Source organism: Lineus longissimus, chromosome 12 (genome assembly GCF_910592395.1).
Source record: "Lineus longissimus chromosome 12, tnLinLong1.2, whole genome shotgun sequence".
NCBI lineage: Eukaryota > Metazoa > Nemertea > Pilidiophora > Heteronemertea > Lineidae > Lineus > Lineus longissimus.
In genome coordinates this window covers 1,914,663-1,937,807 of record NC_088319.1, presented here as the reverse complement: position 1 = coordinate 1,937,807, position 23,145 = coordinate 1,914,663, and the positions used below count along the sequence as shown (strand labels likewise).

Genomic DNA, 23,145 nt, shown 5'->3' with positions numbered 1-23,145 from the left:
AATGCAAATCTCATGCCAAAGTTGTCCCTTTAACACCAGTCGCATAATGAAAAAGCATGTTAGTTGTCGGAAAACATCGTTGTCAAAATAAGCCCAGCAGAGTGTCACAGGGTTCACTTTGGTACCTGCACCATACTCCGTCTTTCCCGCACTGATTACTGATGAGAAAACACCTTTTCGAAACCGTTTTCAAGGCAACCATCACCCGGCGAGCCAAACGCGCAAACACACTATATGTCGCCACCTATGGGGACACATGCGCAACCCAGTTTTCCCACCAAATCTGACGCCAAATTGCGTCATCGAAGGGAACGTCTCTCCACGAAGGGCGACGCCACGGGTCAACCCGACGTCACCGAATCCACGGATGACGCAGCGACTTTAGGATAATGCAACGGTATTGACACTGATTGACGCAAGTTCAATCACAACGGTCTAATCCGCGTACGGGACAAGTCAGCCCTCTTTACGTTTCACACAATGGAGATGTCACACTTGGGACATATAAAATAGGCCAAACATCACAATAAAGGCTTGGTGTGACAACCGATAGCAACAGTGCAGAGGTTCCTGGGTATCAATTTCTATTACAAAATATCTCAGAAATAACCATGTGATTTTTACTGCTTTTTGACCACTTCCATATTTTTTCGCTAACCCAAGCACTTATCATGGTTATGGTTACCATAACCGCTGCCACAAAATGAGGCACAGTGCTTTATACTATTAATTATACTCTGTAAACAATGTTATGCAGCAACCAAGGTAATTTTGTGTATAAAACTGAAGCTCTAAGTAGGTTATAAAACGAAAGTATGAAATATTGGCTTTTCATTATTCTTGGTCACAATCATGTATGTACGGACAATCATTTTAGAACTGTGAACGGGTTTTGCGTGCTCTTCGGTCAGTGGATAATACTGTTATGACTGACGTCTCCGCCTTGTTGGAGAGACGCCGAAAGTCCCTTGTGATGTTACCCGCGGTTGTGGAGACGGGCCCTTTGTTGACATTGTTTGGTTGTCAAGTAGGAATATGGGCAGGGGTGGTTTTGGCGCTAAAATGACACTGGAGGGTCATTTAGGGTCAGGATATTGTTTGGCCGGGTTTTACGCTACCAAATGAAACGGTTTCGGTGTAGCGGTGACCTCATCAGTGATGCTATTTGACTAGAACTGAGTGTAGTAGGACGGTGTGCCTGCTGGGCCCTTTAAGACTCACTTCTGGGTGAGTCCAGTTTCCTCTTTGTGGTGAGAGGGAGCTGTAGTGCGTCTGTGAGACCGGACAAGAGGGGGTTGTAGCTGTTTGGCTTAATTACAGAAGCGCTGATCAGAGCCTTCATGAACTAAGGACACACCAATTTCCTGCAATCCATCACTCTGTAAATAATAATAATGACCATTTATTAAACTCCAGGGGGACACCCACCCCGAAAGTGAACACTGAGTATGTTATCGATTTGTCCGACATAACTCTTACCGCAGCTCAGACCTCTCTTCTGAGCAAGGTCTGAATTTTTACCCCACACCAGGCGAACCCGATTTCGGAGAACTTTTCAAGGACTTGGATAAATTCCATGTCAGTCTCAGACGCATGCGGGGAATTTTTTTATGAAAGTGACGCTGACTCAGACCCAACCCCCACCAGGCCCAACGATCTTAAACGCAAATTAAAATTGCCCTCAAAATGGAACCCCCTGGTCCCCCAGATCTTCAAGAGGCTTTTATCAGGACGAATGAAAACCACTTCGATCGCATCCCTCTATACTCACCTGCCTCGCACAACCTCACCGGGGCAGAAAGAGAAGCATTGATCCAACTCAAGGACATGCCTCAGGTCGTTATAAAACCCGCAGACAAATGATCTGCCGCAGTAATCATGAACAGAAGTGATTACATCAAGGAAGCGGAACGTCAACTGTCAAATCGGACACACTACCGTCCGACCCTCGATAGCATGACCCAAACCCACGCGGACAATGTCACATCCTTTCTTAAGGACATGCTGCAAACGGGTGAAATCACTCAAAAAAAATGTATGATGATCTCGCCCAAACGGAACCCAAAACTCCGGAGTTCTATTTACAGCCAAAAATAAATAAAGGGACACTGCCACCACCAGGTAGGCCCATTATGTCTGCTGATGATTGCCCAACAGAACGCATCTCCCAATTAGCGGACCATTTTCTGCAACCATTGGTTCAGAACACACGTTCATACATCAAGGACACAACCCATTTTCAACAGTCCATGACAGCCCTGGGACAAATCCCACCTGGCATCCTGCTGGTCACTTTAGATGTCACATCCCTCTATACCAACATAACCATATGGGAGAGTAAAAGAGCTGTGGCACGCCATCCTAGAAACAGGGGCGCCCAAATAGGCCCTACTAACCAGTCCATCATCAAACTTTTGGACTTAGTTTTATCACAAAATAACTTCCAGTTCAACAACCAGAACTACATGCAAGTTTCAGACACAGCCATGGGGACCAAAGTGGCACCCTCATTCGCAAATCTCTTCATGGCCGATTTTGAAGAGCGGCATGTATAAACTAACCCCACGAAACCACTCTTTTGGGGCAGATTCATTGACGACATCTTCGCTCTCTTCCCGCAAACCAGAGAGGAGGTTGAACAATTTGTGACGTCACTAAACTCGGTACATCCAACCATCAAATTCACTGCCGAAATCTCAGAGACCAGCGTCAAGTTCCTTGACACTCAGATTCACGTCACTACTGACGGTTAGATATACACAGATCTGTACACCAAACCCACCGATGCTCACAACTACCTGTTGTACTCATCAGCCCATATAATGTCATGCAAAAATTGCATACCCTATGGACAATTCCTAAGAATTCGGAGAATATGTTCGAACCGGGAGGACTTCGAGAAACATGCACCCGAGATTGTACAGCATTTCGTCCGCAGAGGCTTCCCCAAGCCATTGATAGAGAAAACCATGGTAAAAGCACACAGGCAAGATCGCAACGCATTTCTTAACCCAATCGCCACCCAAGGGGCCCCTGATGATGAAGAAAAACCCCCATTTTTCTTTGTCACAACCTACAACCCGGCACTGACTTAACCAGCCGTCATCCTTAAAGAAAACAGGGACATCCTAGCTAGACACAAAACTACTGTTCACTTGTATGAGACACCGGTCATACATGGCTTCAGAAGATCAAAAAACCTCAGAGACAACCTAGTCCGAGCCAGATTAGGCCAACTTCGCGCAGTTACCAACACCACTACTGCCTCCCAACCTCGGTGGAATTGTCTTTCCCCGAGGACATGCAGATACTGCCCCCGTCTGGACACGTCTGGTCAAATCACCAGCCATACCACAGGCAAATCATACAACACAAAGACAAAAATATGTTGTAAAAGCAATAATGTGATTTATTGCATCGAATGCCGTCAATGTCACATACAATACGTCGGCGAAACCAAACGATCTTTACTAGAACGTTTTCAAAATCACTTCTACAGTTTTACCAAAAACATTGCAACGGATGTCATAGGACATCATTTCAACCTCCCAGATCATCATGGCCTCAAGGACTTCTCAATCTATGTCCTAGAATTTATGCACATCGCCCCAGATGGCGCAATCGCCAAGGCCTAAGGACACCCCAGAGAGTATTCCTGGATCCATCGTCTGCGCACCATGTCGCCGCTAGGACTTAACATTATGGACAACACGTCCTGGTAACCTCCCTCATACTCCTCTGGCGTTTCCATCATTGGTACAGAGAGACAACAGTACGGTGTCCAATTCAATTCTGTCACACTTACCAACAATTAAGCAGCTTGTCCGCACAAAACTCTTCGAGCTTGGCTCCATTCCATCGAATCCAATGCAATTTGATCGAAAAATCACCGAACGCCAAGAACAACCAAAGTGATGTGGTTCGTACTTTTGACCAACCACGATAAAAAGAGTCGCATGTCGCTCCGAGCTTGACAGGTTGAGATGGACTGGTTGTTCATTTCACTGTTGTCCGCCTTTTGTAAAATCTGACGACATCAATTTCTTCTGTTATTTCCTGGTGTCATTTTAGGCTCATCTTCTGTGCGACATGCGACTCATTTTGTCGTGGTGTGTCACCTTTTCTCTGCTGTGGTAGAGGTGATTAGAATGGCTCCTGAAACGCCCATGAAGCCTCAGTGCGTATGGCTGCGTCATCACTGTTAGCACCAGCTAAAACCCTGAGGGAAGTTCTGTTAGTCATGCCCTGCTTTTCACGTTTAGTTTAAGTGCAGATGGTAGGTTTGCTCCGGTAGCTGTGACTATTTCATGATTTGATGGCAGGTGCTGATTCGTGTCTCTTCTTTCGTAAATCAAACCAACCTTCTTCGCTTCAGATAAATGGTCAACAGACGGTTGGTGAAAATATAGCCGACAACGGAGGGTTAAAGGCTGCTTATAGTGTAAGTATCAGGTAGGAGGGGCTGCGGTATTGGCACAGGTCTCTGACCACAGCGGTCATTAGGACCCTGGTTTGATGTGAGGGGCTGCAGTATTGGCACAGGTCTCTGACCACAGCGGTCATTAGGACCCTGGTTTGATGTGAGGGGCTGCGGTATTGGCACAGGTCTCTGACCACAGCGGTCATTAGGACCCTGGTTTGATGCGAGGGGCTGCAGTATTGGCACAGGTCTCTGACCACAGCGGTCATTAGGACCCTGGTTTGATGTGAGGGGCCGCGGTATTGGCACAGGTCTCTGACCACAGCGGTCATTAGGACCCTGGTTTGATGTGAGGGGCTGCGGTATTGGCACAGGTCTCTGACCACAGTGGTCATTAGGACCCTGGTCCGATGGGTATAAATGGTTACTGGCGGTAGCCTGTCTGGCAAAGATCCCTGTGTTGCCAGTTGTAGCCAATTTGGGGAGTTGTTGCTGCTCCACCGAGGGGTACAAATGGTCATTGACTAGAAGTGCTCGGTTTGTAGCCTGTCTGGCAAAGATCCCTGTGTTGCCAGTTGTAGCCAATTTGGGGAGTTGTTGCTGCTCCACCGAGGGGTACAAATGGTCCTTGATTAGAAGTGCTCGGGTTGTAGCCTGTCTGGCAAAGATTCCACGCCAAACATGAGGCCATAAAGGCCTTCCTCCGTGGCTGGCTTGTCAAGCCGTGCCATAGTACACTCCTGAGGAGGAGATGAAAAGGGGCTGAAAATTCACGTAAAAATCTCTAATGAAGGGGGACCAGGAAGATCTGTAAAATATGTAAATAAGGTTCAGGTAGAGAATTCAATTTATTATTGATCTACAACATCCAAGTTAAAGTCAAAGTCTTACAACAAGTACAAGTTCATGAAATACAAATATTTAGATAACATACACAAGTTTTATCATGGTTTACTGTACTATTCAGAAGTAAATGTTCGCGTCCTTTTGATCCGCTGTGCAAAAGATACTGGACCGATTTCTTCAGAATTCAGTTTTTCTTAAATCAAATTTTATTGCCCAACATTACCGTAAACCCAGAAGTATTTGTCAACCTTTTATTTCGCAATTTCGTGAAATTGCAATTTTGCATATTTATGAAATAGCATAATAACACCCAATACCAGTAGTGGACCTCCCTAAGCAGACACCACTCTATTTAATACAACTTCTCTCTTAAGGACACTAGTTTTAGACCCAAATTGATTGTTTCCATTCAATTTGAGCTCTCTTATCAGGACACCTCTCTATTAAGGACAACACTTGTCACACCCAATGGTGTCCTTAATAGAGAGGTTCTACTAAACAACACAGACAACAGATTTATGAATGGACTATACACAATCCCACCCACCAAGGTCAGAATGTGGTAATACCAAATTACCGGTTTTACAACGACTCTGAGTTACCATGGTAATTTAGACTCAGTAATTAGATTTTCGTTTTTGCAGCCAAAACTCTTTCTACATAAAAGGCATTCAAATATTTCTGCCTTGATAGTGTCTTCAACTTATCAAGGAGCCTTATACATATACGAAGAATACTCGGTAGAAAGAGGACGAATTTTCTGTACGTTTTTATCCATACTCGATCCGTGATAAGTCCCAGATCTCAACCTCCCTAATATGAACTGTTTACAACTTGTCCAACATATCGCCCTCTCTCAGGTTTGTAGCTACGAGGGGGGAGGTGCAAAAAGCCTCATGAAGTCACCAAAATGTGTTTTTGACCATGATTTTGGCCCATAAATTTCAAGCAGTGTCATATTTCACACCCAAAAACACTTCTGCTCCCCCCCCCCCGCCAAACCAAAATGCTAGCTCCGCCCCTGAATACTCAAACAATAGAACTGAAGTTGAAACATACTCAACATGAAATAGAAAATATACTAAGTTTGGCGGACAAGTACATGAGAATATGGTCCCAGTTTGAGAAGTTCTTTTAACAAGTTGGAGCCCGAGTCTCCACGGAAATGCCACCCCATAAAGCCCGAGTTTCTGGAGCAAAATGTTGTTTACATCATATTGACGCCAAAATACTCGAAGAACAAAAGTTTTCACCCTGGAAAATCTTGTATGAAAATCATGCTCAGCTACCGCAGTAAGTTACCAAAGCTGCCATTCAGAATACCTCAGTCTCGCAAAGTTGTAATAAATATTTTCTGTGAAGTGGTGAAGATCAGGCTTTAAATGGTTTAGAAATTTATACCAATGATGTCTCATCTAAAATATTGGTCAAAACCAATTTGGCGGCTGAGATTTTGGGCAAAATCGCTTCTCCCCGAGCAGTGTTTGGTGAGAGACAACCATTACTATCAGTGAGGTATCCATTTCTATTATAAAACACACCAATCTACACAAAAAAATGAGATTTTGACTGCTTTTCACCGCTTCCATATTTTGCACCAACGCAGGCCGTGGTTGCCTGATCATAACTGCTGCCGTCAAAATGAGGCACTGAGTGCGTTATACACTGTAAACTGTGGTTCATTGTAACCAAGGTGTTTTAGAATTATCATTGATCAACATCCCAGTTGAAGTACTTCAAACCTAAAGCATTTAACGAATATATAAAGAGAATCCTGAATTCATTTTGACCAATAAGAAATAGTATTATACAACCTAGGTCAAGCCCATACAACCTAGGTCAAGCCGAAAACCTAGTTCAAGCCTATACAACCTAGGTCAAGCCTATACAACCTAGGTCAAGCCTATACAACCTAGGTCAAGCCGAAAAACTAGATTTACCTATATGTAGATGTGTAATAATCAAAATTCCGAAAAAATACTTATTGGTTTGAAAAACTGGAAGCTATTTCATAATCCACTAAACTGAAAACCGTTAAAAATTTTATCTCTTTCATGAATTTTCGCCAATCATGAAAAAAGAGACGTGAATATTAGGGGTAATTGACCCCTGAAGCCTTTTCTATGCCTCAACATGCTTAATTCTGTTCCTTAATGTCATAAATTAATGCCTGATACACCCAAATGTGTCATTTTCATGTGGCGACAAAAAATAAGAGACATACTTCAAATGCCCACTGAATTTTTGACTAATTTCGATGGCTTGCCACACAAAATGTCCCCAAAGGCTTAATAGTGAAAAAAACATGTCCCCAAAAAAGGTTAAAAAATTACAAGGTGTAAGGGTGTCAATGTAATTGAAAGGCCTGGGAGAGAGATCAAGCGTGTTCATTTTCTCAGCCCCGTGATATTTGACATGCGCCCTAACTCGGAAATGTTTTGTTTTTCAGGCTTATCAGGACTGGCGTAAAGTTCACGGGTCAGAGCACCCCCTGCCTGGGATAAATATGACCGACTATCAGTTATTTTATCTTGGGTTTGCTCAGGTATGTTTTATTTTGTTCTTCTACAGTACAAGTGATGTGTGATACCGAGATAAGGTATGTTTGATATCAAGATAACCTCCTATGAAATTCAAATTTTGTACACATAATCCCCTCGGTCAGATGACCTTTGACACTTAATTTCAGTTCAATCTGACCCTTAATTTAGCCACCAGAGGGCGAAAACTTAAAACATAAATAGTGCAGCAAATCTTCAATTTATGACAGTATTATCATCATAGGCACCTCTCATACAAGTTTTTCATTTGACCTAATGTTCGAGGTCAAAGAGATTAAATGGCATGAGTTTGCTATTTAGCTTCAAAAACTTCATAAATTCAATATGCATTCATCATCACAGAGAGGAAAACTAATTATGTTTGTTCCCAGTCTGGAGTCCAAAATCTGAATTTAGATAATAACATTAGATTCACAAAGAAATCTAGTACATGTAACAACTACATTTGTATTACAACACAAATTCACCTGGGGACAGAAATTCAAAAATAGCCCAACACAAACATGTTTTTGAGTGGCTGATCCAACATCTCAATAACACATGAAACAAGCTCATTAAAACAAATTATAAAAAATTGTTTAAATGTTATTCTTAACTAAGCTGTGCTAAATGATTGTCGGAAGCTAATTAAGTAACATTGTGAAACGAGAATGATCAAGATACATTAAAATACATAAAAAAATAGATAGTTGCGCGAACTATCAAAAATGTCTGATTTCCATAACTGCTCTTATAGTCCCAGTGTTTGAGCTATGGTCATCCGATTTTCTCTGTAATATGTACAAAGGATAGTAAATATAGTATAAATGTGTCTGCAATATTTAATAGGTACCAGCTCTGATACTATTTGCACAATTCCATATTTACATGTAGCTGTGGGCTCATTTTCATTGGCCCACCCCCAATCTGTCAGCTGAGCACCTTAGATTTGACCAAATATTCAAGGTCACAAGAGTCAAATGATATTTGGCAAATCAGCCAGTCTAAACTATGATAAAATAATCACGTTGAGTTCTTATATCGCGCTTTTCAATGTTTCCCTGTTCAAAGCACTTTTGGGGTACCATATGATTACCTGGTCTCCACAGAAATCAATCACGGATTTCAAGGAGCAACCAGAAGACGCTCACTTGAACTCGACCAGTAGGGGAACCAAGCAGTGACTTAGCTGGGAGTCAAACCCACAACCTCTCGATCCAGAGGCCGACTCTCTTCCACTGTGCTGCTTCTGCCCCATACCCATATATAGCATGTTTCTTTAGCAGAATGGTTATAACTTGTCTGCCAAAGATTGATCCGATGCTCACACACGGCCGTAGCTTTTTCATTTGAGTTACTTACACACAAGCTAACTCAATCAGTCAATGAGCACCGAATTCATAACAGTTATCATTGATGACGAAGCCTGTGGTTGTTAACCATTGGTTACATTAGGAACCTCAGCTTGGATTCCGTCCCCAAGGCGCTACCAGAGACCTACAATGCTTGAATAGACACAATATATTGCAGAACCACGCATTTGAGGAGACATAAGAACTTTTTGCTGTAAGCATATAGACTTAAGTGCATTTATCATTTATTCAGCTTTGAAAGGTTCATGGCTATGTCTCCAGAAGAAAGGGTTAAACTACACCGAGAAAGAAACTGGTGTGATGTAACCGAATGTCACTACCTGGGAAGCTTTGGAAACAGGATTGGATTCAGTATTGGTTTATTATCAAAATCAGGCAAAAATTCCTCCCAGTAATTTGGTTTCCTTCTTTGATCCCTCTTAATAGTCCATTCATCCAGTTCCTGATCGTACTCTGCTCTTAGTCTCGTTAGTCCCTGAGCCTCTTCTCTTGAGTCTCTCTCCCGTTGTTCAGCTGAGACATCCCTCTCGTACAGTCGCCTGACAAACCTTGCCATGATCCTGGTCACCTGGAGGCTGTCTTCTGTACTCAGCTTGGACCCAGCCAACACATTGACCTTATTATCCATGGGCATTGGTAGATTATCTCTCTCGAGACACTTTTCTAAATGTTCATACACCATCAGGACCATTTTCCCGAGGGACATGTCTGACTTCAGGAACAGTTCAACCAGATGCAAGAATACAGATTTCAATCTGTAGCTGGTTACTAACTCACTGACCGACTTAATATTGACATTGTTGTTTTTAATTTTGTAGCCACATACCATATCACCCTTGTTGCTTTTAATTTTGAAGCCACATACCTCTGCCTTTCTCACACATTTTGCTGTGATGAAGACAGCCTTCATCCGTTTATCCAAAGTTTTGAGGAATTCCACCTCTATTGTTGGGTAGGAGACTCGCCCAAGCTGATTAAGTTTGTCTGGTTCAATGTTTTGTGCTACCGTGCTGGTCCTGTATGGAATTTTAGGAACTATGTACTTATTTGGTCGTTTCCAGTCTTCTCTCTTAAAAATCATCAATGCTAATTCCCAGTCTTCCTGTTCATCGATGTCAACCTCAATGGCAGGCACCAAGTCTATTGATATTGGCAAGTCGGTAAACATTTCATCACTGTACAGCCAGATCCATGTCGTGCAGGTTTTACGATCAGGATGTCTCTGAGGTGGCGATAACATACAGAAGCTGCGATCACCATCACTTCGTGTGGCCTTTTTGTTTGATACGCAATCACTCCAATATTCCATGAGTCTGCTCCACATCCACATCCCATGTGACCCAATGACAGGTCCCACAGATTCATCCCTGAAATTAAAATCCTTCATATTTTGATATCCTTCATGTTTATCACCTTTTTCAGAATAAATAGGTCCCAACTTCACCAAAAAATCAAATTCATCAGGCATGCCATGCTTTGATGCCTCAAATGAACTTCCAACCCCAATAACCTTCACTTCCGTGATCTGTGGTAGTACCTCTTTTATAACTTGTTGCACCTTTTCTTTAACATATTTGACAAATTTTACATTATCGTGTCCTGTGATTGCCATTACAGACCCAATGTATGGTTGTTCTGAAATTTTGCACAAGTCAGGAATATTTGTAATATCAGAGCATTCTCCGGCAGTATGATCATCACTTTCGGTGTTACCAAGCTCAATTGCAGTAACTCCTGATGTCCAGCCTCGAAGGTATTTTGATGTCAAACTGCCTTCTTCACACTGATGCAAGTAGTCAGTCGGTGTCTTGTTTCGATAGTCCCTTGCATCCTTCCTAGGATCACTGTATTTCTCCATCAACAGGGCAACTACGTCCTCATTTCGATAGATCACAGCATAATGGAGACAGTTCCTGCCATCAACATCAGCCTGATATGGATCTAACCTATATTTTTCAATGAAAAATCCTATAAGATTGCAGTGTCCATTTATTGCAGCATGGTGCAAAACTGACTTCCGTGCTAAGTCTAATTCATGAACATCACAACCAGCTTCTAGAAGTTCATGTATTGTCTCTTCATTCCCAATCTCTACGGCGTAGTGGAGTGAACTCTTTCCAAAGTGATCTTTGTTATTAACCTGGACTCCATCACATGTTGTTAAATGTTGAATGTATTCATGGCAGCCGAGTTGTCCGGCAACATGGAGTAAGGTCCTCCCGTAATTGCCACAAGCACGGTAGACTGATGAATTGCGGCACATAATCTTCAGCATACCAATATCGGTTTCCAGTAATAAAGAGTGTAATATCGAGAGTGCACCAGGGTCAGCTAAATCAGTTTTGTTCATTAGTTCATTTATGATTTGTATGTATCTACCTTCTACTGCCAGATGAATAGGTATCACACCACAGTTGTTCTTAAGATTCACATTAGCCCCCTTTAGTATGAGTCCCACAACTACTTGTAAATCCCCTCTTCTAGTTGCTTGATGCAAGGGTGTGACATTGTTAGTGTCCTTGGCATTAACATCAGCCCCAGCATCTATCAATATCTTGACAGTATCAGAATGACCTCCCCGTGCTGATGCAAGCAAGAGTGTGACATTGTTAGTGGTCTTGGCATTAACATCAGCCCCAGCATCTATCAATATCTTGACAGTATCAGAATGACCTGCCGATGCTGAATAATGCAAGGGTGTGACATTGGTAATGTCCTTGGCATCAACATCAGCCCCAGCATCTATCAATATCTTGACAGTATCAGAATGACCTCCCCATACTGATTTATGCAAGGGTGTGTCATTGGTAATGTCCTTGTCATTAACATCAGCCCCAGCATCTATCAATATCTTGACAGTATCAGAATGACCTCCCAATGCTGATTTATGCAAGGGTGTGACATTGTTAATGCCCTTTGCATCAACATCAGCCCCAGCATCTATCAATATCTTGACAGTATCAGAATGACCTCCCCGTGCTGATGCAAGCAAGGGTGTGACATTGTTAGTGGTCTTGGCATTAACATCAGCCCCAGCATCTATCAATATCTTGACAGTATCAGAATGACCTGCCGATGCTGAATAATGCAAGGGTGTGACATTGGTAATGTCCTTGGCATCAACATCAGCCCCAGCATCTATCAATATCTTGACAGTATCAGAATGACCTCCCCGTGCTGATGCAAGCAAGGGTGTGTCATTGTTAATGCCCTTTGCATCAACATCAGCCCCAGCATCTATCAATATCTTGACAGTATCAGAATGACCTTCCGATGCTGATGCAAGCAAGGGTGTGTCATTCTTAGTGCCCTTTGCATCAACATCAGCCCCAGCATCTATCAATATCTTGACAGTATCAGAATGACCTCCCCGTGCTGATGCAAGCAAGGGTGTGACATTGTTAGTGGTCTTGGCATTAACATCAGTCCCAGCATCTATCAATATCTTGGCAGTATCAGAATGACCTCCCCATGCTGATTTATGCAAGGGTGTGACATTGTTAGTGTCCTTGGCATTAACATCAGCCCCAGCATCTATCAATATCTTGACAGTATCAGAATGACCTCCCCGTGCTGATGCAAGCAAGGGTGTGACATTGTTAGTGTCCTTGGCATTAACATCAGCCCCAGCATCTATCAATATCTTGACAGTATCAGAATGACCTCCCAATGCTGATTTATGCAAGGGTGTGACATTGTTAGTGTTCTTGGCATCAACATCAGCCCCAGCATCTATCAATATCTTGGCAGTATCAGAATGACCTGCCCGTGCTGATGCAAACAAGGGTGTGTCATTGTTAGTGTTCTTGGCATCAACATCAGCCCCAGCATCTATCAATATCTTGACAGTATCAGAATGACCTCCCCATGCTGATTTATGCAAGGGTGTGTCATTGTTAGTGTTCTTGGCATTAACATCAGCTCCAGCATCTATCAATATCTTGACAGTATCAGAATAACCTTCCCATGCTGAATAATGCAAGGGTGTGAAATTGTTAGTGTTCTTGGCATCAACATCAGCCCCAGCATCTATCAATATCTTGACAGTATCAGAATGACCTTCCCATGCTGAATAATGCAAGGGTGTGACATTGTTAGTGTTCTTGGCATGAACATCAGCCCCAGCATCTATCAATATCTTGACAGTATCAGAATGACCTTCCAATGCTATATAATGCAAGGGTGTGACATTGTTAATGTCCTTGGCATCAACATCAGCCCCAGCATCTATCAATATCTTGACAGTATCAGAATGACCTCCCCGTACTGATGCAAGCAAGGGTGTGTCATTGTCAGTGTTCTTGGCATTAACATCAGCCCCAGCATCTATCAATATCTTGACAGTATCAGAATGACCTCCCCGTGCTGATGCAAGCAAGGGTGTGACATTGTTAGTGCCCTTTGCATCAACATCAGCCCCAGCATCTATCAATATCTTGACAGTATCAGAATGACCTTCCGATGCTGATTTATGCAAGGGTGTGACATTGTTAGTGTCCTTGGCATTAACATCAGCCCCAGCATCTATCAATATCTTGACAGTATCAGAATGACCTTCCCATGCTGATTTATGCAAGGGTGTGACATTGTTAGTGTCCTTGGCATTAACATCAGCCCCAGCATCTATCAATATCTTGACAGTATCAGAATGACCTTCCCATGCTGATTTATGCAAGGGTGTGACATTGTTAGTGCTCTTGGCATTAACATCAGCCCCAGCATCTATCAATATCTTGACAGTATCAGAATGACCTTCCCATGCTGATGCAAGCAAGGGTGTGACATTGTTAGTGTCCTTGGCATCAACATCAGCCACAGCATCTATCAATATCTTGACAGTATCAGAATGACCTGCCCGTGCTGATGCAAGCAAGGGTGTGTCATTGTCAGTGTCCTTTGCATCAACATCAGCCCCAGCATCTATCAATATCTTGGCAGTATCAGAATGACCTGCCCGTGCTGATGCAAGCAAGGGTGTGTCATTGTTAGCGCCCTTTGCATTAACATCAGCCCCAGAATCTATCAATATCTTGGCAGTATCAGAATGACCTGCCCGTGCTGATGCAAGCAAGGGTGTGTCATTGTTAGTGCCCTTTGCATCAACATCAGCCCCAGCATCTATCAATATCTTGACAGTATCAGAATGACCTCCCCGTGCTGATGCAAGCAAGGGTGTGTCATTGTTAGTGTAGTTGGCAAGAACATCAGCCACAGCATCTATCAATATCTTGACAGTATCAGAATGACCTCCCCGTGCTGATGCAAGCAAGGGTGTGACATTGTTAGTGCCCTTTGCATCAACATCAGCCCCAGCATCTATCAATATCTTGACAGTATCAGAATGACCTCCCCGTGCTGATGCAAGCAAGGGTGTGTCATTGTAAGTGTAGTTGGCAAGAACATCAGCCACATCATCTATAAATTTCATTACAGTATCATCATGACTTCTCCATGATGTTTCATGCAAGGGTGTGACATTGTAAGTGGTCTTGCCATCAACATCAGCCCCAGCATCTATCAATATCTTGGCAGTATCAGAATGACCTCCCGATGCTGATGCAAGCAAGGGTGTGTCATTGTTAGTGTTCTTGGCATTAACATCAGCCCCAGCATCTATCAATATCTTGGCAGTATCAGAATGACCTTCCGATGCTGATGCAAGCAAGGGTGTGTCATTGTTAGTGGTCTTGGCATTAACATCTGCCCCAGCATCTATCAATATCTTGACAGTATCAGAATGACCTCCCGATGCTGATGCAAGCAAGGGTGTGACATTGTTAATGTCCTTGGCATCAACATCAGCCCCAGCATCTATCAATATCTTTACAGTATCAGAATGACCTCCAGATGCTGATGCAAGCAAGAGTATGTCATTGTTAATGTCCTTGGCATTAACATCAGCCTCAGCATCTATCAATATCTTAACAGTATCTCGACGACCTTTCTCTGCTAATTCAAGAAAGGCTCTATTAACAGTCTCCAAATCAATTTTAACTCCATCTCCAGTTACCACAGCTTTATGTTTCCTGTGACCCTGTCCTGTTCCAGTTCCATCGACTTTGGCGTCATGACCCTCCTGCTTGTCTGCTCCATGTCCACTCTGTCCTCGTTGATTTTCTTCCATGTTCGAAGCAAGCTTGTCGTTTCTATTCTCGAGTTTGCGCTTTCTGGAACCAGCTTCACTGTCTCCTGGGCTTTTCTTTTCATCTGCATGCCGTTTTAACCTGCAAGATGATGATATACTGCAAAGTTCCCAGCCGAAGATTGATGAAAGATTTGGCAATAAATGACCACTGGGGGGGGGGGGGGGAAAACTATGAAAAGAATAAGAGGGTCATTTATTCAAGGTTTCGGTTCAAAACTCTCAATATATCTGTAGGTTGTATTGTCAGTTTCCTCCTGTGCACAAATTATAACCGACATTATGAACTATATTCATTTGCTGGCGAAATCAATTATCTTAACCGGTTTGATCTTAATTCAAGTGCAGAAAGTTTCTCTGAACAAAATAAATCAATGAAATTGTTGAAATGCGACATAAGAAACAAAGACACTGCACACTCCTCAGTGTTCTTCCCCACCATTAATAATTTCATAATTTTTAATAATTTCACTTTTGAAGCAAAAGGAATTCCCAAACTTTTACATCAACGTGGGAAAATCTAAATTCACTCGTACCCATATTAGATTTGGCTTTAAAGGGACAATATAGGCAGCAGCTAGGTAGGCAAGATAGGGGTCTCTAACATCTCACAGAAATGATTCACGCTTGTACGAGGAATATATTTAGTGCTGAATCTGACATGACCCAGGACCAGTACTGTGTATATTTAATAGTCACCTGAAGATGACCAAATTACCCCCTCTGCTCCTGCCTATAGTCCCCCTTTAACATTATCACTAAACGTTGTCTGTACAGTACCAATGCTTACAGTAATCCCTGGGCTACTTACAGCTTTGCCTAAACACTCCCTTTAAGATATTTTGACCCAAAACAACTTGAAACTTGATCAAGTTGGTACCAGGTGAAACGAAAAAAAATAACCTACTTCTGGTATCCATATAAAACTCCTATAATATCGACATAAATTGGACAAATTGCAGCCAAATGGAGCTGATATCAGTATTTTTTGTTTTCAGTTTGTTTTATCTTATTAATACCAGCATTTCTGATCATGCAAAGGCCATTAACATATTTCATCACTAAGGCACCCCAGCAGGTTCAATAAGGTGTCGTTTATACAAAAGCCCAGAAAGCTCACTCCAAATCAAGATTTGAAATACCAAACTTCAAATTCTTGGTTTGATCACATCATCATGTCTTACCCTTCAGATAAATGCGGTCCAGTCAGATCATGTTTCGAAAAACTGATAAAAAATTATTGTGACGAAAGGTTATTTTTATAAATTCAAGTCAGGGGGGGGATCACTTAACCAATCTGGATTGACACATATGTGTCATGGTTTTGGCAGAGTGTATTTATCCCTGTGAACATGTCAGACCTTTGAACCTCTGTCACATGGTGTCACAGAAATGACAGACTTGAGATTGTGTAAAAATTGCCATGAGTTCTACTGCGACATTAAACAGTCTAGTCTGCTGCATTACAGTCAATTTTGCAATCTTAGAGGAAGTGGTGTGGTAGTGGAGCTTTTATGGAGAATTTAAAGATTTTATTGAATTTTCAAGATTGCCACCTGACGGCCATATTCACATATTGTTCATGAGATTCAGGGTTATTGTAGAGTGTACATGAACATGTCACATGGAAATTAGTTGACATCTGTTGAACAGTTGAAGAGTAATAGGACTTGGTTGAATTTTCAAGATGGCAGCCTGGAGGCCATATTTGTCATCAGATTTAACTGAAAATTGAGGATATTGTAAAAAGAACTAAGATACACAATCACCTGAAATTTGGTTGCAATCTGAATATGAGTTTCAGAGAAATAGGACTTTGTTTAATTTTCAAGATGGCCTCCTGGCGGCTATATTGGTTATCATATTGACTGAAATTCAGGGATGCTGTAGAGAGTACATACATATAAAATTACATGACATTTGGTTCCAATCAGATCATTAGTTTCAGAGTAGAAGGACATTGTTTACTTTTCAAGATGGCTGCCTGGTGGCCATATTTGATGTCCGAACATGACAAATTTTTGATGCTAGATTTACAAATATATTTACAAATATATTGCGATTTGTGATCTGGTATATTTTATTATACAAAATGAAAAATATACTTGGTAAAGTATTCAACTCAATTGGTCCTTGGAAAAAGAAATCTGTGAGATATTAGTAATTTTGATTTTGACAAAGCACTTTATAACTTGATTTTAAGAACTATTTGGCTGATCGGTTGATTGGTAATTTTTGCAACTGGTTCTTTCGAAACAGAAAAATATCCCTATTTTATTAGTACATTATTTATTTTGAGAAAGCATTCAACTCGATTGGTGGGGAATTTTTTCAATTAGTCGTTTAGAAATGGAAAACAATCTGTGAGATGTCTGTAATTATTCATTTTGAGATTTTTATTTTGGCTTGGTTGATTGGTGATTTTTGCAACTGGTCCTTTAGAAATGGCAAAATATCCCTAGTATATACATATAGTACAATTTTTATTTTGAGAAGGCATTTAACTTGATCGTTGGGGAATTTTTGCAACTCAGCCGATAGAAATTAAGAAATATCCATGAGATATTAGTTGATATTGATTTTGGAAGAGTATCTAACTGAATTGGTTGGAAATTTTTGCAACTGGCCCTTTAGAAATGGCAAAAAATCTGTGAGATATTTGTAAACTTTGACTATGACAAAGCAGTTAACTTAATTTTGAGACCTATTTGGCTTGGTTGATTGGTAATTTCTGCAACTTGTCCTTTAGAAGTAGAAAAATATCCCTAGTTTATCAGTACAATTTTTATTTTGAGGAAGCATTTAACTCAATTGGTTGGGAATTTTTCCAATCGGTCCTTTAGAAATGGTAAGAAATCTGTGATATTGATTTTGAGAAACTATTTGGCTCGTTTGGTTGGTTATTTTTGCAACTTGTCCTTGAAAAAAGGGATATTTGTTTTTCCTTGAGAAAAGTGATTAAAACCTTTTATTAGGCGTGAGTGGTGGTGTGTAGCGAGAGTTGCAAGACACCCTGGCTGATGGAATTTTGGGGTGCTATAGCTAGGGTCCACTGTGTGGCAGCTAAAGGGGCTGTCCCCGTGTCTACTCGAACCCCTAGTGGTTAAACCCTAGTGCAGTCATGTGCTTAGCATCGTGGTCACAACAGTTGAGCATCAACCTTGTAATCAGGCGGCGGTCCCGTCTTCGATACCTGGCCGGAGCCATTTTGTAACTCTCAACTGACCTGAAAAGTCCTTGTGTGCGCTAGATTGTGGCTGCCCTTCGTTCTCCAGCAAGGTCTCTGGACAGGCTAGATGATAATGTGTGCGATTTTAGAGCAGTTTCATACAGTAAACAGTACAGTGACAAGCGATATATAAAACTCTCTATCAAAAACTCACTATTCTCATGTCTTGGTGTTGAGCAGTTTTTTCAGTCCAATACCTGTTGAAGTACGATCCATGAGGTCATTACGAGTGAGTACGTGCGAGGGTCCCCGTGGGAACTGCATAGATGACCTTGCAGGGTTGAGCTCGACTCAGCTCAAACTTACTGAAAAATGAAGAAAAAAATTATTTATTGAGTATCATAGAACCTCAGAAAACTGTAGAACTTAAATATTTTCACAGCATTAATTTTTGGCGAATGGAGCATGATAGAAATAAATAGGCTGCAGTGTTTCAAGTAGGGGATGCAGCTGAAACTGCTGACTGGTCCCTGTGACTGCTGGAACCCCTAGTTGTGGTACACTAGTGAAAGGCCCCGGTCATGTGCTTACCTCCTCTCTTCTTGTGGTGTTGAGCAGATTTTCAGTCCTGCAGTGCCGGTTGATTCAGAGCCACGATGTCTTCACGAGTAAGTGAGTGTGAGGTTCCTCTCAAGGAGTGTTAGCCTAAGTGTGGATGATCTGCCGGGTTGAGAAAAAAATTGTGTATTGAGTTGCGTGATGAATAATGATGGAACCTTAGACAACTGTAGACCTTAAATATTTTCACAGCATTAATTTTTGGCGAATGGAGCATGATAGAATACCTAGGCTCAGCAACACAAGAGCGGCGAGTTTTGGATGCAGCTTAAAGTGCTGACTGGTCCCTTGACTGCTGCATTCCCTAGTGATGGTACAATATTGCAAGGGCCCGGGTCATGTGCTTACCTCCTCTCTTCTTATGATGTTGAGCAGTTTTTCAGGTCTGCAGTGCCTGTTGATTCAGAGCCACGAGGTCTTTATGAGTAAGTGTGCGTGAGGGTCCTCTCAAGGAGTGTTAGCCTAAGTGTGGATGATCTGGCGGGTTGAGCTCGACTGACTCAAAATTGCTGAAAAAAAAAAAAAAAATTTCATGAACATACACAATCTAGGCCTAAACAATGATGAAAACCTCTTAAGTTTAAGATTATGGCCGTCAAGGACATGACCCATTCCACGACAAGCTAAGTCTTTGAATTTCAAGATGGCCACTATAAATAATTCCAAAATTTCCAAATTATCTACTTAATTTAGACTTAAATAAGAATAAGAGGGTCATTTAATCAAGGTTACGGTTCAAAACTCTCAATATATCTGTGGGTTGTATTGGCAGTTTTCTCCTGTTCACAAATCATAGCCGACATTATGAACCATATTCATTTGCTGGCGAAATCAATTATCTTAACCGGTTTGATCTTAATTCAAGTGCAGAAAGTTTCTCTGAACAAAATAAATCAATGAAATTGTTGAAATGCGACATAAGAAACAAAGACACTGCACACTCCTCAGTGACAGTGTTCTTCCCCACCATTAATAACTTCATAATTTTTAATAATTTCACTTTTGAAGCAAAAGGAATTCCCAAACTTTTACATCAACGTGGGAAAAACTACTTAAGGATAGCAGTTTCAAGAGGAAATCAATGGGCTAAATTCACTCGTACCCATATTAGATTTGGTTTTAAAGGGACAATATAGGCAGCAGCTAGGTAGGCAAGATAGGGGTCTCTAACATCTCACAGAAATGATTGTTGGGGGTGCTATAGCTAGGGTCCACTGTGTGGCAGCTAAAGGGGCTGTCCCTGTGTCTACTCGAACTCCTAGTGGTTAAACCCTAGTGCAAGGGCCGGGGTCATGTGCTTAGCATTGTGGTCACAACAGTTGAGCATCAACCTTGTGATCAGGCGGCGGTCCCGTCTTCGATACCTGGCCGGAGCCATTTTGTAACTCTCAACTGACCTGAAAAGTCCTTGTGTGCGCTAGATTGTGGCTGCCCTTGGTTCTCCAGAAAGGTCTCTGGACAGGCTAGATGATAATGTGTGCGATTTTAGAGCAGTTTCATACAGTAAACAGTACAGTGACAAGCAATATATAAAACTCTCTATCAAAAACTCACTATTCTCATGTCTTGGTGTTGAGCAGTTTTTTCAGTCCAATACCTGTTGAAGTACGATCCATGAGGTCTTTACGAGTGAGTACGTGCGAGGGTCCTCATGGGAACTGCATAGATGAACTGGCAGGGTTGAGCTCGACTCAGCTCAAACTTATACTGGAAAATGAAGAAAAAAATTATTTATTAAGTATCATAGAACCTAAGAAAACTGTAGAACTTAAATATTTTCACAGCATTAATATTTGGCGAATGGAGCATGATATTGATAGAAATAAATAGGCTGCAGTGTTTCAAGTAGGGGATGCAGCTGAAACTGCTGACTGGTCCCTGTGACTGCTGGAATCCCTAGTGATGGTACACTAGTGAAAGGCCCCGGGTCATGTGCTTACCTCCTCTCTTCTTGTGGTGTTGAGCAGATTTTCAGTCCTGCAGTGCCTGTTGATTCAGAGCCACGAGGTCTTTATGAGTAAGTGAGCGTGAGGGTCCTCTCAAGGAGTGTTAGTCTAAGTGTCGATGATCTGGCGGGTTGAGAAAAAAATTGTGTATTGAGTTGCATGATGAATAATGATGGAACCTTAGACAACTGTAGAACTTAAATATTTTCACAGCATTAATTTTTGGCGAATGGAGCATGATAGAATACCTAGGCTCAGCAACACAAGAGTGGCTAGTTTTGGATGCAGCTTAAAGTGTTGACTGGTCCCTTGACTGCTGGATTCCCTAGTGGTGGTACAATATTGCAAGGGCCCGGGTCATGTGCTTACCTCCTCTCTTCTTATGGTGTTGAGCAGTTTTTCAGGTCTGCAGTGCCTGTTGATTCAGAGCCATGTGGTCTTTATGAGTGAGTGTGCGTGAGGGTCCTCTCAAGGAGTGTTAGTCTAAGTGTCGATGATCTGGCGGGTTGAGAAAAAAATTGTGTATTGAGTTGCGTGATGAATAATGATGGAACCTTAGAGAACTGTAGACCTTAAATATTTTCACAGCATTAATTTTTGGCGAATGGAGCATGATAGAATACCTAGGCTCAGCAACACAAGAGTGGCTAGTTTTGGATGCAGCTTAAAGTGCTGACTGGTCCCTGTGACTGCTGGATTCCCTAGTGGTGGTACAATATTGCAAGGGCCCGGGTCATGTGCTCACCTCCTCTCTTCTTATGGTGTTGAGCAGTTTTTCAGGTCTGCAGTGCCTGTTGATTCAGAGCCACAAGGTCTTCATGAGTGAGTGTGCGTTAGGGTCCTCTCGAGGAGTGTTAGTCTAAGTGTCGATGATCTGGCGGGTTGAGCTCGACTGAACTCAAACTTGCTGAAAAATTTTTAAAAATTTCATGAACATACACAATTTAGGCCTAAACAATGATGAAAACCTCTTAAGTTTAAGATTATGGCCGTCAAGGACATGATTCGTTCCACGACAAGCTAAGTCTTTGAATTTCAAGATGGCCACTATAAATAGTTCCAAATTTTCCAAATTATCTACTTAATTTAGACTTTGTGGCTGCAATTGACAAGGAAAGTTCCGAGTATTTTTGAATTTTCATGTTGTTCACCGCAATAGACAGACTGATTTGTAATTATAAACAAGCCCTTGGCTTCGAGGGTCGCAACTGGTGAGGCTGATGATGGCTGAGGAGAGATAGATAAAAGGGTAAATCACAGACTAAAACGGATCATTAGTTTCAGAGTAGAAGGACATTGTTTACTTTTCAAGATGGCTGCCTGGTGGCCATATTTGATGTCCGAGCATGACAAATTTTTGATGCTAGATCATTTACAAATATATTGCGATTTGTGATCTGGTATATTTTATTATACAAAATGAAAAATATACATGGTAAAGTATTTAACTCAATTGGTCCTTGGAAAAAATAGAAAGAAATCTGTGAGATATTAGTAATTTTGATTTTGACAAAGCACTTTATAACTTGATTTTAAGAACTATTTGGCTGATCGGTTGATTGGTAATTTTTGCAACTGGTTCTTTCGAAACAGAAAAATATCCCTATTTTATTCGTTCATTATTTATTTTGAGAAAGCATTCAACTCGATTGGTGAGGAATTTTTCCAATTAGACATTTAGAAATGGAAAACAAATCTGTGAGATGTCTGTAATCATTTATTTTGAGATTTTTATTTTGGCTTGGTTGATTGGTGATTTTTGCAACTGGTCCTTTAGAAATGGCAAAATATCCCCAGTATGTAGTACAATTTTTATTTTGAGAAGGCATTTAACTTGATCGTTGGGGAATTTTTGCAACTCAGCCGATAGAAATTAAGAAATATCCATGAGATATTAGTTGATATTGATTTTGGAAGAGTATCTAACTGAATTGGTTGGGAATTTTTGCAACTGGTCCTTTAGAAATGGCAAAAAATCTGTGAGATATTTGTAAACTTTGACTATGACAAAGCAGTTAACTTAATTTTGAGACCTATTTGGCTTGGTTGATTGGTAATTTCTGCAACTTGTCCTTTAGAAGTGGAAATTAT

At 41.5% G+C, this 23,145-nt stretch overlaps 1 protein-coding gene across 1 annotated transcript; it reads right to left on the bottom strand.

The window, feature by feature from the left end:
* Nucleotides 1-7,810: 7,810 nt before the first annotated feature.
* Nucleotides 7,811-21,154, bottom strand: LOC135497089 (uncharacterized). The gene is made up of 6 exons (XM_064786795.1): nt 21,049-21,154; nt 20,663-20,815; nt 19,457-19,617; nt 19,082-19,210; nt 18,705-18,855; nt 7,811-15,403 (listed from the first exon to the last, which is right to left on the bottom strand). The coding sequence occupies exon 6, from the start codon at nt 15,301-15,303 to the stop codon at nt 9,496-9,498; it is 5,808 nt and encodes a 1,935-aa protein (XP_064642865.1). The 5' UTR covers nt 15,304-15,403; nt 18,705-18,855; nt 19,082-19,210; nt 19,457-19,617; nt 20,663-20,815; nt 21,049-21,154; the 3' UTR covers nt 7,811-9,495.
* Nucleotides 21,155-23,145: the final 1,991 nt, after the last annotated feature.

Bases quoted from the DNA above. Each gene is read 5' to 3' on its own strand.
- LOC135497089 (XM_064786795.1), bottom strand. From the start codon at position 15,303: ATGGAAGAAAATCAACGAGGACAGAGTGGACATGGAGCAGACAAGCAG.